General features: G+C 44.5%; 1 protein-coding gene across 1 annotated transcript; it reads left to right on the plus strand.

Moving 5' to 3' along the window:
• Positions 1-1342: 1342 nt before the first annotated feature.
• LOC121281408 (proline-rich protein 2-like) lies at positions 1343-1999 on the plus strand. The gene has a single exon (XM_041194351.1). The coding sequence runs from the start codon at positions 1343-1345 to the stop codon at positions 1997-1999; it is 657 nt and encodes a 218-aa protein (XP_041050285.1).
• Positions 2000-18113: the final 16114 nt, after the last annotated feature.

The following is an 18113-nucleotide window of genomic DNA, read 5'->3' on the forward strand; positions in this document are numbered from 1 at the left end:
CCATCTGCCAAATTTTTGCCCACCCACTTAACCAATCAGTATCCCTTTGCAAACTCTTTGTATCCTCTTTACAACTTATGTTTGTGTCGTCAGCAAATGTATCAATAATACAGTTGGCTCCTTCAATATATTCATTAACATAGATTGTGAATAGCTGAGGCTCCAGCACTGATCCCTGCAGTGCTCCACTGGCTACAATTTGCCAACCTGAAAATGATCCATTTATCCCGACTCTACGTTTCCTGTTAGTTAGTCAATCCCCTATCCATGCTAATATATCACCCCCAACACCATGAACTCTTGTGCAGTAACCTTTTATGTGGTACCTTATCTAATGCCTGTTGGAAATCCAAATAAACTACATCTTTATCCATCTTGCTTGTTACATCCTCAAAGGACTCTATAATAAATAAATGGTAACACCATTTCTCTTTCACAAAACCATGTTGACTCAGTCTGATTGTATTATGATTTTCTAAATGACCTGCAACTACTTCCTTAATAATGGATTCTAGCATATTCCAAAATGTCAGATTAACTTTAGTTTCCTGTCTTCTGTCTCCCTCGTTTCTTGAATAAAGGTGTTACAGTTGCGGTTTTCCAATCTGCTGGGACCTTCCCAGAATCTAGGGAATTTTGGAAGATTACAACCAATGCATTCACTATCTCTGCAGCCATTTCTTTTAAGATGCTAGGATGCAGGCCATCAGGTATGGGGAACTTGACAGCCTTTGGTCCCATCAGTTTTCCCAGTACGTTTTCTCTAGTGATTGTGATTGTTTTAAGTTCCTTGCTCCCTCCCTACTATTTGGAATGCATTGCCTGATACAGTTATGGAAGCAGGATTAGTAGTAGCCTTCAAAAGGAAATTAGATAAATACTTGAAGAAGAAAAAAGAATCAGGAAGGTGTGGTGTTAATTGGACTGCTTTCCAAAAGAATTGGCACAGAACTGATGTGCTGTATTGCCATGCTTATGATTCCATGATAAAGGCTGAGCAGTTCTGCTTCACCGCCAGTAGGGGGTGCCAAATCCATTGGGATCTCCAGGTTATTGAAACTGATCACATGGCACTGGATCCTAAGCACCACCAAGTACTTTGTCCTGAGCACCACAAGGCAACGGTCCCGAGCACCAGCCAGCACTGGGACCTGAGCAGCACCCAGCACAGTCCTGAGCACAACCCAGCACAGTCATGAGCACTGCCCAGCACTGGGTCCTGAGCACCACCCAGCAATGCATCCTGAGCAACTTAATTTCTGAAGATGGGTCCTGAGCACCACCCAGCACTGGGTCCTGAGCACCACCCAGCAATGCATCCTGAGCAACTTAATTTCTGAAGATGGGTCCTGAGCACCACCCAGCACTGAGTCCTGAGCACCACCCAGCACTGGGTCCTGAGCACCACCCAGCACTGGGTCCTGAGCACCACCCAGCACTGGGTCCTGAGCACCACCCAGCACTGGGTCCTGAGCACCACCCAGCACTGAGTCCTGAGCACCACCCAGCACTGAGTCCTGAGCACCACCCAGCACTGGGTCCTGAGCACCACCCAGCACTGGGTCCTGAGCACCACCCAGCACTGAATCCTGAGCACCACCCAGCACTGAGTCCTGAGCACAATCCAGCACTGAGTCCTGAGCACTGCCCAGCACTGGGTCCTAAGCACAACCCAGCACTGGGTCCTGAGCACCCCCCAGCATTAGGTCCTGAGCACCGCCCAGCACAGGGTCCTGAGCACAACCCAGCACTGGGTCCTGAGCACAACCCAGCACTGGGTCCTGAGCACAGCCCAGCACTGGGTCCTGAGCACTGCCCAGCACTGGGTCCTGAGCACTGCCCGGCACTGGGTCCAGAGCACAACCCAGCACTGGCTCCTGAGCACCGCCCAGCACTGGGTCCTGAGCATGACCCAACACTGGATCCTGAGCACCACCCAGCACTGAGCCCTGAGCACCGCCCAGCATTGGGTGCTGAGCACAACCCAGCACAGACCTGAGCACTGCCCAGCACTGGGTCCTGAGCACCACCCAGCACTGCGTCCTGAGAATCACCCAGCACTGGGACCTAAGCACCACGTAGCACTGGGTCCTGAGTACCACCCAGCACTGGGTCCTGAGCACACCCCAGCACTGGGACCTAAGCACCACGTAGCACTGGGTCCTGAGCACTGCCCAACACTGGGTCCTGAGCATGACCCAACACTGGGTCCTGAGCACCGCCCAGCAATGCATCCTGAGCAACTTAATTTCAGAAGATGAGTCCTAAGCACAACCCAGCACTGGGTCCTGAGCACCACCCAGCACTGGGTCCTGAGAATCACCCAGCGTTGGGTCCTGAGCACCACCCAGCACTGGGTCCTGAGGGCCACCCAGCACTGGGTCCTGAGCACCACCCAGCACTGAGTCCTGAGCACCGCCCAGCACTGGGTCCTGAGAATCACCCAGCGTTGGGTCCTGAGCACCGCCCAGCACTGGGTCCTGAGAATCACCCAGCGTTGGGTCCTGAGCACCACCCAGCACTGGGTCCTGAGGGCCACCCAGCACTGGGTCCTGAGCACCACCCAGCACTGAGTCCTGAGCACCGCCCAGCACTGGGTCCTGAGAATCACCCAGCGTTGGGTCCTTAGCACCGCCCAGCACTGGGTCCTGAGGGCCACCCAGCACTGGGTCCTGAGCACAACCCAGCACTGGGTCCTGAGCACAACCCAGCACTGGGTCCTAAGCTCTACCTAGCACTGGGTCCTGAGCACCGCCCAGCACTGGGTCCTGAGCACCGCCCAGCACTGGGTCCTGAGTACCACCCAGCAATGCATCCTGAGCAACTTAATTTCTGAAGATGCTTCAAATGGCAACCTTCAATTTCATTTGGACAATGCACTGGGCGTTATTACAGGGGAGGGGGACTTTACTGATTACGAGGGAGATCACTGGGCAAGGAGGTTTTCATTGGGCCAGGGGGACCTCTGTGGGTATGAGGGACATTTCTGGATGTGGGGTACATCACTGAGCATGGTGGCAATTGCTGGGCACAGGTTTATAGGGAAGTGTCACAGGAGGGGAGGGAGTGAAGGATTTGCTCTTTGTTTACAAGTTGCTCCCTCTGAACTGACATGTGTTGTATTCCCTGTCACGCATTTCATTGGCTCTGTGGAAAGAGCAAAATTCACCCTGAAATATCAAGGGAATCCCCCCCATTAGGGGCAGAGGGGTTGGGGTTGGGGGTGGAATCTGGGCCAAGGAATTCGGCTGAAGTTTGTTTGCACCAATATTACAATATCCAGAATCATTTTACTTTTCCCGCATAGCTTAAACCACTGACAAAAGAAAGATGTAAGCTATTAGGCTGTGACCTGTGACCCACACACATTATTAAATCTGTTATAACAGGACTTTCCTTCCTCTGTTTTAAGCAGTGGCAGGACCACAGCCCCTAGATAAGAGCGAAAGTATGAGATACCCTGGCCCACGGCACTATCAGTCTCCATGGCCAGGGCTTCAGCACAGGACCAGAGATAAACGGGTGGCTTAATTGTTGAGCAAGCATCACAACAATGTGATCAGTCCGTTTGGAGCAGGAGTGAGTTGCTTGAGGACTGTCTGATTCCTCCACCTCTCATCTGTTTTGTCTTAGAGTGACGCAGTTACTCATGGACATGTTGCTTTAATGCGATTAGAATGACGGTAATGGTTTGCCTGAATTGATGTTTGTGTTTTTTATGAGGTGATGCTGAAGTCAGGGTCCAGCAGCGGGCTGTAAACCCTTAAAGGAATGTTAATTGGCTGAAGATGTGGCCAATCTGGAGCAGCATGAAGCGCCCGTTTCATTTCCATAATTTGAATGTTGCTTGTGTTCTCCAGTGTCAGGAGAGCCAGCTCCTTGTTTAGCTCCATTAGACATCAATTTGGAGAAAATGCTCCCTGGCCAGAATAAATCTGGGTTCCTGGGTTGTGTTTATATAACATTCATTAATATTTCTCCTCAATAAAATGCCAAGAGCTGTACACATTTTATGAATGAAAAGCAAATAACAGATAGTTAGGGAGGGGGCATGTTGTAACATTAAGGATATTCTGAACCTTTTGGAGACAAGCTAAGTCTGTTTTGGCTTCTAGTTGCTGCTGCTGAACACTCTAATATTGAACAGATTTCGGGCGTGTTTCATTATGGGATGGAATCTATATTGACATTTCAATATAGATGTGTGGGTAAAACAGCAAATGAGTAGTGGAAAGAGGGATCACAAAATGTTGCTATTCAGAAAACCTCAGGTAATTGAGTGCAATTTATTTGGTGTAATATTCAACAGTCAATGGATTTTTGAATCAGTGTTCTCTGTATATTTCTTTATATTACAGTCTCCATGGGGGTCTCCACCCACCTTTCAGGACACTTATAAATGACTGACAGGAAGACCACATAGCCCAGTGTCACCTAGTGAGATTATGATTGGATTCTGATACCAGAGCCAATGTGAGGTCTCAGGACAGATGGGCAACTCTTTTCTCCTCCCCTTCGCCCCTTCCCATTGTCCTCTTGTCTTTCCCTTCACCCCCACCACCCCCCCAATCTCCTCATTGCCCCACCCCCCCCCCCAACTTATCCCTGTCCCCCTCATCCCATCCTCTCATCCTTTTTCATTCACCCCCCATCTCCCTCTTAACCTCTCATGCCCGATTCGGGCCAGCAAACCGCATCCAAACCACACATCCTGACTCCCAACCTTGCCTGAGCCCGCCCCTCCCCACCCCCCACTTCCGGACCTTTGACCCCAGCCTTTTCAGCCGCAGACTGATGTTAACAAATGGTGATTTCCCCAATTTCTGACTTTCCACATGATCCGAATGAAGTTTTCTCCATTTTCCAGTCAGGTGTCTCTTGCATTTCAGGGTGTCTGGACACTGGAACTGTGCAAGGCTGCTATTGGTTCGTTAGAGAGATCAGTGAGAGCTGCTCCCTGTCAGTTCTTATCCCAGACACACTTCCTCGAACCCCCAGACACCCCCAACACTCCCCATGTACCTCCCCCAGGTACCTCCACAGGTACCCCCATCAGAAACATCCATTCACCTAACGAAAAGAACCCAAACACTTTGCCAGACATCTTTCCTCCCTGCAGAGGAGAGAACAGTGAAGAAGGATACCCACTAGGACGGACAGAGCAGGGAAGCTGTCATTGTTGCAGTCGGATGTCAGGAGCAGCACCTGCAGATGGTCCTGATGTTAGACTGCACTTTGAGCTCCCAGCTCTCTGCCCCATGGGGTAGATGCCTGAAGCAGGAAGTGATGCCATGTTCGTCTTTTAACATGAGATGACACTGACACAAAGTCCCGTATCGGCTGGACAGACAGAGAAACAGCACCGCCTATTTTAAATGGTTTCATGCACAGTGCACCGACCAGTGAAGTGATTGCTCGCCTTCGACTCCTCCCCATTCTCCCGTTGCAAGGTGCTGTTCGAGCTTCCTGCCTTTTGACTGCTCGCACATTCGCGTGTGGTTTTCTGAATGCTGTACTCAGTCTGTGCATCGACCGAGAGATGGGGGGGGGGGGGCCCTGCCGGTATTAACACTTTGAGTTACTTCAAAACCAATATCTCGTCGTTTGCAACAGCATGCAGCAAAAATATTAATCTTCAGCAACTGTGAATAGGTCAAATAACTTAACAATGCGGAGTCATGTTCCCACACACACTGCACTAATATTGTGTCATGTACTTTGACAGAGGGAAATGTTGGCTGGGTTTACAGGAAGTCAACGTCTGTCAAGCAATCTTAAAGCTTCAAATGTTTCAGATTTATTGATTTCAGTAATTAATTCAAACCCTTCAACAGCACCAATGAGAAGCTTTTAGGATCACAGTGCCTCTGCCATTGCTCACATTACTTTCCTTGCACAATCCACAGCGTGTCTGAACAGGACATTGCGCATGGAATGGAGAGCAATATCCATGAACAGCAGCTCGCGCACCTTCAGCTGCTTTAGGCTCAGTGTCATTTCCTCCCATTGAGACCTCAGTTTCCACATGTACACAGATGACACCCAGCTCTACCTCACCACCACCTCTCCAGACTCCCCCACTGTTGCTAAACCATCAGACTGCTCGTCCGACACCCAGGACTGGATGTGCTGCCATTTCCTCAACTTAATACTGGGAAGACGGAAGCCAAGTGCTTGGTGCCTGCCAGAAAACGCCATTTTCCAGCTACTGACTTCATCCCCCTCCCTGGCAACTGTCTGAGGGCTGAACCAGACTATTCCCAACCTTGCCATATGAGGTGCCCTGAGTTAAGCTTCTGACAACTTATCTGTGCCTTTACTATGACAGCAGCGGGAGTGGGACAGAGAGAGACAAAGCAAGTGACACAAATGGGAAAAGGGTACGAAAGACAAAGGACAATGTGATTCTTATAAAAAGTGGGATATATTAAGCAGGTCATCAAAAACAATATGCAGCTCAAAGTAAAATTACAACAATTATTTGTAGACAAGTGCTTGGAGAAGTAGTCTTAAAATGAAAGAGAACATATTAAAGTGCACAAAATTCATACAGGGCTCAACAGGGTGGTTGAAGGAAGGATGTTTCCCCTGTATGTAGGTCTAGAACCAGGATCATAGCTCTCAGCATAAGAGGTGGCAAGTTAGGATGAAATGAGGAGGAATTTCTTCAGTCAGAGGGTACTGAGTCTTTGGAATTCTCCACCAGAGGGCTGTGGAGGCTCAGTCATTGAGTATGTTCAAAGCAGAGGTCAATAGATTTCTAGACACCAATGAAGTCTAAGGATAAGGGGATCGTGTGGGAAGATGGCGTTGAGGTAGAAGATGAGCTATAATCTAGTTAAATGGCAGAGCAGGCTCGAGGGGCCGAATGGCCTACTCCTGCTTCTATGTTCCTATATTGCACCTGGAGCAAAGTACCAATCAGTGTTAATGGGCCATGGGAACTAGAGAGAGACAGGCTCCAAGATAAACTGTCAGGTTCTTCTCATTGCAAATCTAGATGTTAATTCGTGAGTAAACAAAAGCAACAATCAGTCAGTAAAGGTGGAATATAACAAGCAGGTCATGTGGCTCAAAGCCTGCAAACTCTTGCTACATGTAGGGATCCCATTAGTGTAAAATATTTGAAGGTAATGATCGTGAAAACACTTTACAGTGTCTGTCTTCAACCAACTCCCTATTGACTCACTCCACCCTAACTGAATCTGCAAGTTAAAGCTTGTTTAGCCTTTGCAAGAAATCAGTGAACAGATTAATCACCGATCAGTCTCTCCCTGCCCTCCTGGGTTAGTTATTTTGGGCCCATCAAGATGTAGAATTCTGCAGTCACACAACTGATCTAAGAAAAACTGACCAACAAGTTTCAGAATAGATAGGAACTCAAAACACAAGGTACAATTGAGAACAGACCTAAGATCAGATGCAAGGTCATCAACCTGAAACATGGAGTTGAATTAGCTGAGGTGGTGGTGTAGTGGTGATGTCATTAGCCTAGTAAACCAGGAGCCAAGGCTAATGCCCTGGTGACATGGGTTCAAATCCCACCATGATAGCTGGTGGCATTTAAAAGCCTGAAAGCTAATCATGAGACTACTACCAGTTGTTGTAAAAAGGGGGTTGCTTTAGGGAAGGAAATCTGATGTCCTTACCTGGTCTAGCCTACCACATAGCAATGTGGTTGACTCTTAATTGCCCTCTATAATGGCCTAGCAATCTATGCAGATGGGTAACAAATGCTAGCCTTGCCAGTTATGTCACATCCTGTGAAAGAGTGGAGTAATTTTCCTAACAATTAGGCAGATTCCCTGTTTTAAAGCCAATCCTCAGTCTCACCAGAATTAAAGATAAATCAAGTTTAGCTGCTGGAGTGGGAGAGGTGGCTTCCCAATGATGTGTAGAAGATGGTCACAGACAGTGGTCCACACATAACGTCCTTGAGGTCCTGGGGCAAAAGAACATGGTGCCCTTATCTTCTGCGTGGATCTACTGTCAGTTTGCAGACTGATGAAAATCTGTGACCAAATTAAATTCTGGTGAGATTGAGGGCCATTTTGTTCAGGAACTGGGCCAATTGATCCTTTGTCCCCTTTACTGTCAGGTCAAGCTACTGAGGGTATGGTTTGGAGGGACTGGGACATGTGCCAAAAACTGGAAGCAGTGTATAGTCACGGTGAACTAGAAATTGGGCATATGGGAGTAATGCTGCCTTTGCATTGCAAGTAAGAACCTGGTCATCAGGTGCAGGCACTCTTGGTGTTGATCTGTCTGGTGTAGGTCTGGCCCACACTGGGTTCCTGAGCCATGGTGGTCACTGAGCCATCTTCTGGTTTATCTGGAAATCAAAGATGGACTGAGACCTCAGGACACAAAGTATAAATCTCTTGATAAAGGGGGGTGGGGTTTTGTGGGGGGGAAGTGTACTCAACATCACTCTTCTCCTGGTGGCCATCTTTGTGTGTGGCTGCATTAAGCTGTGTGTAGATACAAACACCAAGAGTCACTATATGCTGAGGTTCTACCTATCCCTGGTGTTGTGTAGAATTGGTCTAGCCCTGTTGTTGTGGAACCCTCCATTCAGTTGGACTGTGTCTCATGGAAAAGCCTGTGCAGAAAATCACCTTTGTCAACAAGTCCATCAGGCAGTGGACCATACATTAACGTCCTTGAGGCCCTGGGGACAAAGGATATGGCGGATCCTGTCGGATGACTGTCAAAGCAGAATGCTTCATCACCACAGCTTTCAAACAAGCACCAAGACGTAGCTTGACTGGTGATGAAAAGGGCCTTACCCATCAGCCCTACCCTTCAAACACATCCGGAGTCTCAGGACTTCTGCACACTGCCCTATGTGATGTACTGTGGTTGTGAAAGGCTCTATAAAAACGCAAGTCTTTTATGTAAACAAATTTGGGAAAAATGCTGTGTGTGAGAGATTAACAGCTAATAGCTGGAGAGCGCTCATCAGTATTGAGCCCAGTCTTTCCTGATTACTTATGTTATCCAGGGAGTTGTGGCTTTGTTTACACCCCCTCTTCCCGCTTTTAAGAATGTACTTAGGTTATATCTGAACTATCTCCTCTTTAAAGACTAGCCCTCATTCTATTAATTTCTGCCAACCAGCCTTTGACTTTAATTTACCCAGGTCAGATCCCTCCTCAATTCAGTGAAACTATTCTAGTTTGCTTCTTATTCTCCATACTAATCTAAACTTTACAATGCTATGGTCCATATTTCCAAGATTCTTCATAATGTACCATTCTACACGTGATCCAATTGATTCCCCGGGACTAGGTTCAGCAATGCCTTCTTCCTTATTGGGCAAGAAACATACTAATCAAGAAAAACCTTCTGAACACACTTCAGAAATTCCCCCCCATCTCTGTCCTTAGCATAATCTTCCCCATTTAATATTGGAGTAATTAAAGTCTCTCGTTATCACTATTGTATACTTGCACCTCATAGTAAATCTTCTCTTCTATCTTCTTCTCACTATTTGATGACCTAGAAAATACACCAAGTAACATAATAGCTCCTATATGGTTTCATAACTCCAGGCAAATAGTTTTTGTCTTTGAACCTCTTTGAATCCTTTGAACCTCTGTAACTAATACTTTCCTTAATCAAAGCTGCTGCTCCTATTTTTTTCCCTTCTTTATCTGTCCTGAATATTTTGTACCCTGGAATATTAAAAATCCAATCCTCCACTCTTTGGAGCCAGGTTCCACCATTGCGCCAAAATCATATTTCCACATATACTAATGCCTGTAGCTCACCAACCTTATTACACATACTTTGTATTTGCAAACATGCACTCCAACTCTAACTTTGACCTCTTTGTATTTTATACAATCTATTTCCTATTTAGGGGGATGGTAGTGACAATTTTATTGGATTTGTAATCCAGAGGCTGCAAAGTTAGTTCAAACCCCACCATGGTGTTGCAATATGCCTTTAAGGGATATCAGCATGATATTCCCCAGTTTGAATTAGGATGAAGCTGACCTGCTACCAGAATTCAAAATGTTTAAACAATGTACAGAGCTATGGTTTTTTTTTGATTTAGGTGAGTCTGAACTGGATAAGCAAGTCATAAAATTCACCTAAAAATTGGGATTGAAGGTCTACACAGGCTGAACACATCAGGATTAGCAGCAGGAAAGCTAAAGGTTCATCAAAAGATATGGACTACATTGGAAGACAGGTTCAGAATCAGGTTCAACTTCCGTATTCATCGACTAGAGTTCATGTCATTTCGAGAACAGACTGCAAAATCCATAGACCACTTTGTCAGCAAATGCAGAGGAAAGGCTACATGAGGAAAGGGAAGTGTGTCATTTGATCCAGTATTAGTTTCACTTTTTCTTTGAGCAGCGCACACACACACACACACACACACACAGACACACGCACACACACACACATACACACACACACACACACACACACAGACACACGCACGCACACATACACACACACAGACACACACACACACACACATACACACACACACACACACAGACACACACACACACATACACACACACAGACACACACACACACACATACACACACACACACACACACACACATACACACAGCTCTGATGCCTTCAAGCTTTATACCTATGTATAACTGTTCTCATGTGGCTAGCCTCAATAAATGAACCCACAACATGTTCGCCCAATCCCTTATAACTGATTGGTGCCTTGTGTCTTATACCGTAAATAGGCCCAAAGTATTATATCATTATAATAACACAATATGGTGATTAGTGGTGGTGAGACGGGGGCAGCAAAATTAAATACAAGCATGACATGGTGGACAGCCTTAGATCATGCTACATGGCATGAGTCGACCCTTGACATTTTGGTTAGACCGCAATGAAGTCACAGTGTTGGTGAGGTTAAAATGCAGTGTGCTGACTGTGAAGGAAAGCTCTGGAGGCAGAGCGCTGAGCTATTGCTCAAGTAAAGAGCTGGTCAGCAGACGGATCCCTTGTGCTGAGATTGCAATGCATAGCCTGTCAGTTCCATGAGTGGGACAGTGTGTTGAGAGGACAAGCAATGGGTAATCTCAGTCGGGAAAGGCGAGCGACCAGGGCGTGGGCCAGATCAATAGCAAACAAGGGGGAGTCAAACAAAAATAAAGTCATCAAAATCGGGCTACAGTAGCTTGTGATTATAGCAGGTGATTTCTGGCGTGGCTGAACAATAAACTGAATAAAAAGCAAGGATGCCATTACTCCATGGTGCGTTCCTGCCACAATTCGTCTTCATCGACAGAGCTTCAGAAGAACACACGAAAGCGGCTGCAGCAACATTCATCCCAGATACTACAGAAGGAGGAAGGTCAAATGGATATTGTCTGAATGTCCATAAAATTCCCCAGTTTGAATTAGGATGAAGCTGACCTGCTACCAGAATTCAAAATGTTTAAACAATGTACAGAGCTATGTTTTTTTTTATTTAGGTGAGTCTGAACTGGATAAGCAAATCATAAAATTCACCTAACAATTGGGATTGAAGGTCCTACATAGGCTGAACACATCAGGATTAGCAGCAGGAAAGCTAAAGGTTCATCAAAAGATATGGACTACATTGGAAGACAGGTTCAGAATCAGGTTCAACTTCCGTATTCATCGACTAGAGTTCATGTCATTTCGAGAACAGACTGCAAAATCCATAGACCACTTTGTCAGCAGATGCAGAGGAAAGGGTACATACTGTGATTTTTCAAATACAGAGCTAGCAGGCAGAATTGTTGAGTTGATGATCACCTCCACTCCGATGGAAGCATTTCAGAAAGATCTGCTAGATAAGCTCAAAACATATATCATCAAAAAGCTACTCAAGGATGGACATAAGTATGAAGTAATCTTCGCAGGTTTACAAAACTTACAGGTCCTAAGTAAACCCAATTGTTGATGCACTCACTAGCGCACCCAAACCCAGCAGGATATGTGGAAGGTGTGGACTTCCGCATGCAGCAAGGAAATGCCCAGCTTTTCGTCAATTCTGCAAGGCTTGTGGCAGAAAAGGCCATTGACAGCAGCAGTGCACTAGAGCAAAGCATGATGCAGTTACAAAGAGCCATGCACTGATCCAAACAGACCATACAAAATGGGTAACTTCAAACAATAAGAATGACCATCCAGTACCCTGTCAGAATTATACACATGAGGTGATTGACAAACCATAAAATGACGATGATGTGCATGATGAGATGAAGAATGGTGAACACATGTTTCACACTGCCAATCTTGTGGCCAACATAGATACATCACTCCAAGATTCAAATTATCTGCCCTAAGAAAGTTGGTAACAATTTGTTATTGGCCAAGACTGATACAGCAGCAAGTGCCAACATGCTACCTCTGCGAATTCTAAAAGACATGTATCCACAGAAGTGGAAGGCCATGGCAAAACCTACTGCTGAGAAAATTTCAGCATACGATGGTTAACTAATTGCATGTGCAAGATCCATAGTATTGGAGTGCAAGTATAATCAATCCTCCTGGGTGTCACAGGTATTCTATGTTGTGGAAACTAAAGGCCCAGTAACTGCAAATCTACCATCTTGTCTTGATCTCACACTAGTGACAATCTGTGGAATCAGTGAGACCTCACAAGGCAGATCAACCTCAGAAACTACTCCAATCACCTCAGTTCATGACCTAACATTGAAATATGCAGAACTTTTTTTCAAAATTGGTAGTTTCAAGGCAGCTGCAACATTACACTTGTAGGAGAATGCAAGTCCATCAATTGATCCACCATGTAAGTGCAGCATCTACATACAAGAAAAATTGAAGGTCAAACTAGACAAAATGGAGAAAGACAGCATCATTAGAAGAGTGCAAGAGCACACAGACTGCTGTAGGTCAATCACGTGTCATAAAGAAGGATGGATCATTGAGAGTATGCCTCAATCCATGATGTTTAAACGCATCTTTGATACATTGTCCTTACAAAATTCCCACAATAGAATAGCTAAATCTGAGATTTCCAGGTGAAAAATTCTTCTTGACCCCTAGTGCCAAGCCTGGTCACTGGCCAGTACATCTCGTGGAGAAGTCCCAAGAGTTTACTACATTTCATACCTCATTCGGATGATAATGCTTTCAACAACTTCCTTTTGGATGATTTGTTAGCCAGGATCTCTTTCAAGCTCACGTAGATTGCATTAGACATACTCTACCAGGATGCATCTGTATCATGGATGATATAGCTATTGTGGGAAAACAAAGCAAGAGCATGACCACAATCTGCATTTACTGATGCAAGTGGCATGTAATAAAGGACTGGTATTTTACAGTCTGAAATGTGACATCAACTTGCAGCAGATCAATTTCTTCAGCTCTGTTTATTCCAGTGCTTGCATATGTCCTATCCAAGTGAAATAGAGGATATGAAAGCTATGCCAGCTCTTCAAGATAAAGACAATCTTCCAAGATGTCTAGGGCCCTTTAATTTCCTGTCTCCAAACATTCCCAACTTTGCTCTAAAATCTCCATTGCTAAGGGAATTGTTGAGAAAGGACGTGCCTTTCCTGTGGCATGAAGATACCAATACCTCTTCGAAGCACTGAAACAGTCATTGTCAGAAACATCAATATTGCAATTTTACAATCCTAGGGACAACTACATTGGAGATAGATGCCTCACTGAAAGGTCTGGGAGTGTGCATATTTCAAAAAGGCAAACCGATTAAATTTGCTTCAAATATCTGTCCATAACACAATCCAACTACTCCATCATCGAGTAGGAAACATTAGCTTTAGTGTTTGGAATCATGTGTTTTCATACCTATCTATTTGGCAAAAGATTTATGGTAGAGACTGACCATAAGTCACTGGCAATGATTTGGCAAAACCTATTGACCTTGCACCGCCAAGATTGCAAAGTCTCTTGTTAAAGATTCAAGGTTACGACTGTGAGATTGGGTTCAAGACAGATAACATAATGGTCACTTCAGATACAATTAGCAGATTGCCTAGCCCAGCGAAAACAGAAAATATTTTCTTTGATCTACAAGTTTCCTTAATTGACATAGGACTTGAAGATGTTCTCCAAATTGACCTGGTACATTTTGTGCAACACCAATTCAAGAAGAAATGCTGAAAGATTCTACATTACAGAAACTGTGGAAAATCATCATCGAAGGATGGCCTGATTCAATTGAGCATGTCCATAAACACGCAAGACTATTTTTGCCTTATAAGGATGATCTAGGCATCTCCTCGGAAGTCATTTTTAAAGACAGGCAGGTCATCATGTCAGAATCTTTATGACATGATATTCTGCAAAACTTCATCACCCACACACGGGCATAGATCGGGTGAGAAGACTCACAAGAGAGACAGTCTATTGGCTGGGTATAAAGTTGTTGTCAAGAAGTGTGAGACATGTCAAGAGCATATGCCAATTCAGCACAAAGGACCATTGATTCCACATGAAGGTCCTACCCATTCTTGGTCCAAAATCACATCCAACCTCTTTCATGTCCTTGACACTGATTTCATCATCATCGTTAACTTTACCAACTACCCCATTATTTGACAATTAAGCAATTCATCAAGCACCACTGTTGTGCACACTCTATGTGCTATTTTCAGTTTATTTGGTGTGCCTAGAGAGGTCATTACAGATAACTGTCTGCAATTTATTGATAAGCCATTTGAGGATATGTGTGAGAAGTAAAATATCAATCACACTAATAATTGTCAAACACAGACAGACTAAGCAAGATCTACACATTGCAACGTTACATCCGAAAGTGACACCTTTAAATGCAACTATTCCATCACCAGCAGAGCTCATGTTTGGCAAACCAATATCACAGTATCTTTACAGTGCAGAAGGAGGCCATTCAGCCCATTGAGTCTGCACTGGCTCTCTGAAAGAGCTCTCCACCCAGCTCCACTCCGCCACCCCATCCCTGTAGCCCTGCACATTCTCTCTTTTCAGGTAGCAATCCAATTCCTTTTTGAACACCCCGATTGAACCTGCCTCCACCACCCTTTCAGGAAGTTTGTTCCAGACTCCAACCACCTCTGGATGAAATTTTCTTTCTGGCACTGACCCCTGAGGAACTCCACTACAAACCTTCCTCCAATCTGAAAAACAACCATTTATCACTACTCTGTTTCCTGTCACTCAGCCAATTTCTTATCCAAGTACCTACTTTCCCTTTTATTCCATGACCTAGAATTTTGCCCACAAGTCTGTTGTGTGGCACTGCATCAAATGCCTTTTGAAAATTCATATACACCACATCAACAGTGTTTTCTTTATCAACCTTCTCTGTTACCTCTTCAAAAAACTCCAGCAAGTTAGTTAAACGTGATTTTCCCTTGATGAATCCATGCTGGCTTTCCAAAATTTTCCGGCACTTTTCTAAGTGATTATTGATATTATCCCAGACAGTAGTTTCCAAAAGTTTCCCTACCACTGAGATCAAACTGACTGTCCTGTAGTTGCCAGTTTTATCTTTGCACCCATTTTTGAATGAGGGTGTAATATTCGCAATTCTCCAGTCCTCTGGCACCTCCCCTGTGTCTAAGGAAGACTGGAAGATTATCACTAGTGCCTCCGCAATTTCCACTCTTACTTCCCTCAGTATCCTTGGATGCATCTCATCTGGTCCTGGTACCTTATCTATTTTAAGTAAAAATAGCCTTTGCAACACCTCCTTCCTCTTGATTGTAAGTTCTTCCAGTGTACCAGTTACCGCCTCCCTCACCTCGGCCTGGGTAGCAAGTTCTTCCTTTGTAAAGACAGTACCAATTTACCTACTTTTACCCATTCTACACTCTCAGAAACTGGAGAGCAACTTTTAACACTGCAAGAAAAATGACCAATGTGCACGATAAAAATGCAGGTACAGAATTGCCAAATTTATGGGTTGGGGCAACAAGTTCACATTCAGGATCTCACAGAAGGTATGTAGCAGCCAGCCATATTGACAAGGAATTGTTCAGAACCAAGGTCCTATGAAGTCATTACACACAAAGGCACAATGGTGAGGCGTAACCGAGGACAAATCAGATCCAGATTCCTGCTTCTCAACCACCGTCCAGTCCTATTGCATCTAGGACAAGATCCCAAATGTAACCAGGAACAACATCCAACACTGTCATGCAATGGTCTAGCAATCCCACAGGTCACTGTGAGCCATTAAAGAAACGTCCGGACATGGTTACCATTACAAGATCTTGGTATACCAGCAGTTTACCTCTATGATTTAGAAACTCATAGATTAATCAGTTCTATATACTCATGTAATGGAAACTAAACATGAACATGTAAATAGTTATACTTCTTTGAAAGGTGGGGGAGGGGGGGAAGTGTCTTTAAAAAGAAAGATGTAAGATGTAATATGCCTTTAAGGGATAGCAGAATGACATCACTAGAAGGGAAATGCGTCATGTGATCCAGTCTTAGTTTCACTTTTCTTTTGAGCAGAGCACACACGCACACACACACACACACAGATCTGAAACCTTCAAGCGTTATACCTATGTATAACTAGTCTCATCTGCTTAGTCTTAATAACTGAGCCTAGAATGTGTTACTCAATCCTTTATGAGTGATTGGTACCTTGTGTCTTGTACAGTAAAGACACATGGCAGCTGGAGGAATTTAAATTCAATTAATTAATAAATCTGCAACAACATGACAGTCCCATTAATAATGATCATGAAACTATCAGACTGGCATAAAAATCCACCTGGTTCATTAATGTCCTTCAGGGGAGGAAATCTGCCATCCTTACCCAGTCCAATTTATATGTGACATGCTTACAGACTCACAGCAATGTGGCTGATTCTTAACTGCCCTCTGCAATGGTCTAGCAAGCCACTCAATTACAGATGGCTTACCACCACCTTCTCAAGGGCAATTAGGGATGGGCAATAAATGCTGGCCTTTCATCTCAATAATTAATTTTTGAAAAAAGATTCAACTTCATATTCACTCAGCGCCCTATTAACCCAACACTGTCATACGCAGTCTGCTCTCATCACAGCCCAATTATTCTTGTCAAATGACAAAAGATTGGCATGGAAACTGGTCACCCTCACATTTGACCATCAGTGATCTGCTTCCTTTGGGTGAGAGGAATAAATAAATTGAAGTTCTTAGCATCATGAAAGATCATGAGAATTCATTGAGGTCCGCAGAAGAGCAAATGTAGAGTCAATGATAATAGAGACACAACCCCAGATGCACTGATCACTTAGTGGGAGTGTCTGATATCTGTTGTATTGTGAGCTGAGGCTTGCTAAGCCTGTGGAGGTCAGTTCAGAAGATGATCACAGTGCCTGAAGACCAGTCAAAAAAATAAAGTGGCATATCAACTGAGACATGATGCTTGGGATAGGGAGAAGTGTTGAAAGGTGAGTCATGATGGCACAGCGATGTTGAAGGTATATCATGCCCAGCTTTCCTTACAGCTTCAAGGAAATCAAGGAAAGGTGTCCCTCGGTGGTGAAACACTCCTTGAGAAATTGGACTTCAGTCACAAGAACCTGTAATCTGTATTAATGGGAGATGAATGATTCACTGTCATATTGGCAATGAAGGACAAATCATTATCATTGTCATAGTAGCCGGCTTGAACTGTATTTTAGTCATGTGGCATCTCTCCCGCTGTCCAGAAACATAAATGCATTAATATGCTTTATACAATACACTTTGCAAAGTGGGTTTGCCTTTCAAAATGTGTTTATTGTCCCACCAATAAGTGGCCAACCATCCAACACACTTATTGGTACTTTGTAAAATTTATAATTGGTTACTTAATGGAATAATGGTCTTTGCAGGTAATGGGGAGGAATAAAATGTGAACGTCATGTTATTCATTACTGTAAGTAATAATGCTTTCAAATAGAGCTGTAATTAGCCTCCACTGAAATAATCAAACACAGATGCCATTGAGTTGAATTAATTGCCATCATGTTCAGCTTGACGCAGGGAGGTACAGAACAGACCTTTCGTTGGAACTAATTCAGTTTGACAGTAATTAAATCTACACTTCGTATGTAGTTAATGGTATTCTTCGAAATTAGTAGCTCCTGTGGATATGCAATTTGAATCCATTCGAATTTTTGAGATT

This window comes from Carcharodon carcharias, chromosome 8, assembly GCF_017639515.1.
Source record: "Carcharodon carcharias isolate sCarCar2 chromosome 8, sCarCar2.pri, whole genome shotgun sequence".
Classification (NCBI taxonomy): domain Eukaryota; kingdom Metazoa; phylum Chordata; class Chondrichthyes; order Lamniformes; family Lamnidae; genus Carcharodon; species Carcharodon carcharias.

What these genes read in the sequence shown, in the direction of transcription:
- LOC121281408 (XM_041194351.1), top strand. Translation starts at nt 1,343, where the DNA reads ATGGGTCCTGAGCACCACCCAGCACTGAGTCCTGAGCACCACCCAGCA.